Raw genomic sequence first — 3,819 nt, 5'->3', positions numbered from 1 at the left:
CTTTTGCTTGTTTCTTAGTAACTACTAGCTAGCTTCATAGTAGCAAACAATGTACATTTTACGCTTTTTGGCAACTACCGGTTAGCATTTTAGCTTCAAAGCAGCTTGTTTTTTGTTTTTTTACGCACAAGCAACAAGCAGCTAGCTTCGTAGCAACTACCAGCTAGCTTAGGCCTTAAAGGGTTAAATAAATGTGTTTTACTGGGTCAAAGAAAGAAGAAGAACTGAATGATGTAGCTGAGTTAGCAACGACGACTTTCTTAGCAACTACCAGTTAGCGTTTTTAACTTCATAGCAACCAACAGCTAGTTTCTTAGCAACTACTAGCTAGCTTCATAGTAACAATGTACGTTTTACGCTTTTTGGCAACTTCCAGTTAGCATTTTAGCTTCACGGCAGCTAGTTTTTTAACTCACAAGCAACAAGCAGCTAGCTTCTTAGCAACTACTTGCTAACTTCATAGCTTCATAGTAGCAAACGATGTACGTCTCAGCTTCTTAGCAAGTACCAGCTAGCTTCATAGCTTCGTAGTTAAGGTTTAGGCCTTAAAGGGTTAAATAAATCGTTTGTAAACAACTCACTCTCCCACACCAAAGTCACTCAGCAGAGGACCAGCAGCTCCTGTGTCCCTGTGAGCTAAAATCCCTGGTTTTCTCTATGGACTTTGGTGTGGGAGAGTGAGTGGTGTCTTACACTGATATAAAGACGTGATCATGTTCTTAAAAACATGCTAAACTGTTTCCTGTCCCTTTTAACTGATGAATGAATGATTCAACTTCCTGTTTCTAACTCTCTGAAGTTTCTCTTTTGTTTCACTTTGTTTTGTGCTGTCCGTCAAACTCTCACCAGACTCCGCCCCACTGCCTTTGAAACCACAGGAAACCCAGAGCCGGGCTCTCTGATTGGCTCACGCACCACGTGACGCCCCTGATAGTAACTCCATTTATGGTCATGAGGGGGAGGGGGAGGGGCTCTGAGCGGAGCATCAGGTTCAGCCTGGTCTGTTTCTGAGAAACACTAACGTACACAGTGTTCTCACACACACACACACACACACACACACACACACACACACACACACACACACACTACACTGCTGTTATGACTGTACACACCCTGATCACACACACATTTACTCATCATATTCAACTGTCTCCATGTTTTCACACAAACATGAATGAAGAGCACTTTTATTATATATATATACATGTACATATACGTATATAACGTGTATATGTACATGTATATATATATAAATACATATATATATATATATATATATAGATGCTTTAGCTGGTTAACAGCTGCGTAACTTTAGACATAAAAATGTCATAGTCTGACTTACAGATCTGGATAATGTCATAGTCTGACTAACAGATCTGGATAATGTCATAGTCTGACTAACAGATCTGGATAATAGATAATGTCACTCATAGTCTAACTTACAGATCTGGATAATGTCACTCATAGTCTGACTAACAGATCTGGATAATGTCATAGTCTGACTAACAGATCTGGATAATAGATAATGTCACTCATAGTCTAACTTACAGATCTGGATAATGTCACTCATAGTCTGACTAACAGATCTGGATAATGTCATAGTCTGACTAACAGATCTGGATAATAGATAATGTCACTCATAGTCTAACTTACAGATCTGGATAATGTCACTCATAGTCTGACTAACAGATCTGGATAATGTCATAGTCTGACTAACAGATCTGGATAATGTCACTCATAATCTGACTAACAGATCTGGATAATGTCATAGTCTGACTAACAGATCTGGATAATGTCACTCATAGTCTGACTAACAGATCTGGATAATGTCATAGTCTGACTAACAGATCTGGATAATGTCATAGTCTGACTAACAGACCTGGATAATGTCATCGTCTGACTAACAGATCTGGATAATGTCATAGTCTGACTAACAGACCTGGATAATGTCAGTCATAGTCTGATTGATTCAATACAAACAAGCTTATAGATACAGCGCCACCTATGGAGACGGAGTCAGACGCGCACCGCTAACATGGCGTGAACTGTCTAAGTTGTCTGATTGACTGTCTTTGTTAGTCAGACTATGAGCGTAGTCTGACTAAACTGTTAGCTGCGCTCCTGTCATAGTTACACATTGTTTCCTGTTAGCTGCTATGCTACATTAACGTGCTAACTTAGTGAGAACATCATGTTCTCAATGATGATGATGATGAAACCGTTGGTATGTGATGGGCGTGGCTTCAACCGCCAACTTCACATGTGATTACACAACGTGTGTGTGTGTGTGTTTTAACACGCGTGGACTGCGCCATAAACACACGCAGGGGTGGACTGTGGTGAAGTTAGTCGAGGTTTCAGCGTTTTTGTTCGATTAATGAACACACACACACACACACACACACACACACACACACACACACACACACACACACACACACACACACACACAGCGTTTACGTAATGTTCACGTGGAGGGAGCAGCTCAACGCAGCGCGTGCGACAGGTTGAGGCGGGAAAGCGCGGCGCCTCCTAAACACGCAGCGCGAGCCTCAAAGTTGACACTTAACGACGTAAATGTGACACAAACACGATCTTCTTCGTCGAACGTCGGCGCTTCTACGTCGCGAGCGTCTCGCGCGGAGCGAAACGCGTTATTTTGGCTAACCGAACCCCCCCTCCCTGTCACGGGGAACATGGTACAGTCCACTCCGCGTCACCATTTGTTTACAAATGAAGGCTGTGGTTGTTAGTGTGTGTGTGAGCAGCGTGGTGAGCGCGAGCAGCGGCCCCGCGGCTCTCATTCATCCAGACCGAACACACACATTCACACACACCGTGACACATCCACGAGCCGAGCCGAGCCGAACCGAACCACAGCCGCGATGCCGTGCCGGAAGGAGAACTACATCTTCCTGGAGCAGTCCGTGACCGTGGACTCTAAAGAAGTGGACGCGCTCGTGACAAAGATCGGCGAAGCGCTGCAGCTCCACAACAACAACAACAACAATGGCGGCGGCGGAGGAGGAGGAGGAGGACACCTCCACCTCCACCAGAAGAACACGGTGTCCGTGTCCGTGTCCTGCCTCCACGGGCTCGGCAGCGCCGGCGTGGGGATGAAGCCGGCGGCCATCACCGGAGCTCCGGCGCAGAGACAGCGCGGCGGCGGCGGCGGCTGCTGTATGAGGCTGCGGAGCCGGAACAGCAGCAGCAGGGCGAGTCCCTATCACATCCCCGGGTCTAACGGCGAACAGGACTGGGACCAGATCAGGCCGTGGAGCCGGAAGAGGGTCGGCGTGGTGGAGGACGACGACCCGCACCGGCTGCTCCAGGACTTAATCCTGTCCGGGAATCTGATCAAGGAGGCGGTGAGGAGGCTGCAGTTCCCCGGCGCGGCGGCGGACACCGTGCCGTGCTGATGACGGGCGACTCACCGGGGCCTGGACAGCCTCAGACTGTGGTCCTCTCAGGACTGGACATGTAGCTCCGTTATTTTTTTCTAATTTCATGACATTTTCGTCAAGATGTTTTTTTTTCTTCCTCTGATGTTTTGTTAGCAGTTAGCCTAGCTAACTGGCTAGCCTCCGCGGCTAATGAGCCGTGTTGTTTATGTTTGAATGCCTGGGGGGAGGGGGGAGGGGCGGGGCATCGGAGAGACAAACAAATCAACAGGAAATGACGTGTGTTCGGCTAACATTAGCTCGGATGCTAACACGCGTGTGTGTGTAAACGTGGAGGACGACGTGTTTCTGGGATATAAATCAAGTTGATTTGAACGGAAACGCGTTTGAAAACTGTCGCAGGGGTTTATTTCAC

At 46.8% G+C, this 3,819-nt stretch overlaps 1 protein-coding gene across 1 annotated transcript; it reads left to right on the top strand.

Annotated features, from left to right (window-relative positions):
* The first annotated feature begins 2,780 nt into the window (after positions 1–2,780).
* gbp (glycogen synthase kinase binding protein) lies at positions 2,781–3,542 on the top strand. The gene has a single exon (XM_083910154.1). The coding sequence runs from the start codon at positions 2,889–2,891 to the stop codon at positions 3,420–3,422; it is 534 nt and encodes a 177-aa protein (XP_083766280.1). The 5' UTR covers positions 2,781–2,888; the 3' UTR covers positions 3,423–3,542.
* Positions 3,543–3,819: the final 277 nt, after the last annotated feature.

The sequence above is a fragment of the Microchirus variegatus genome (assembly GCF_963457635.1).
Source record: "Microchirus variegatus genome assembly, chromosome: 2".
Classification (NCBI taxonomy): Eukaryota; Metazoa; Chordata; class Actinopteri; order Pleuronectiformes; family Soleidae; genus Microchirus; species Microchirus variegatus.
Note: the sequence above shows the minus strand (reverse complement) of the source record. Positions and strands in the feature narration are given on the sequence as shown.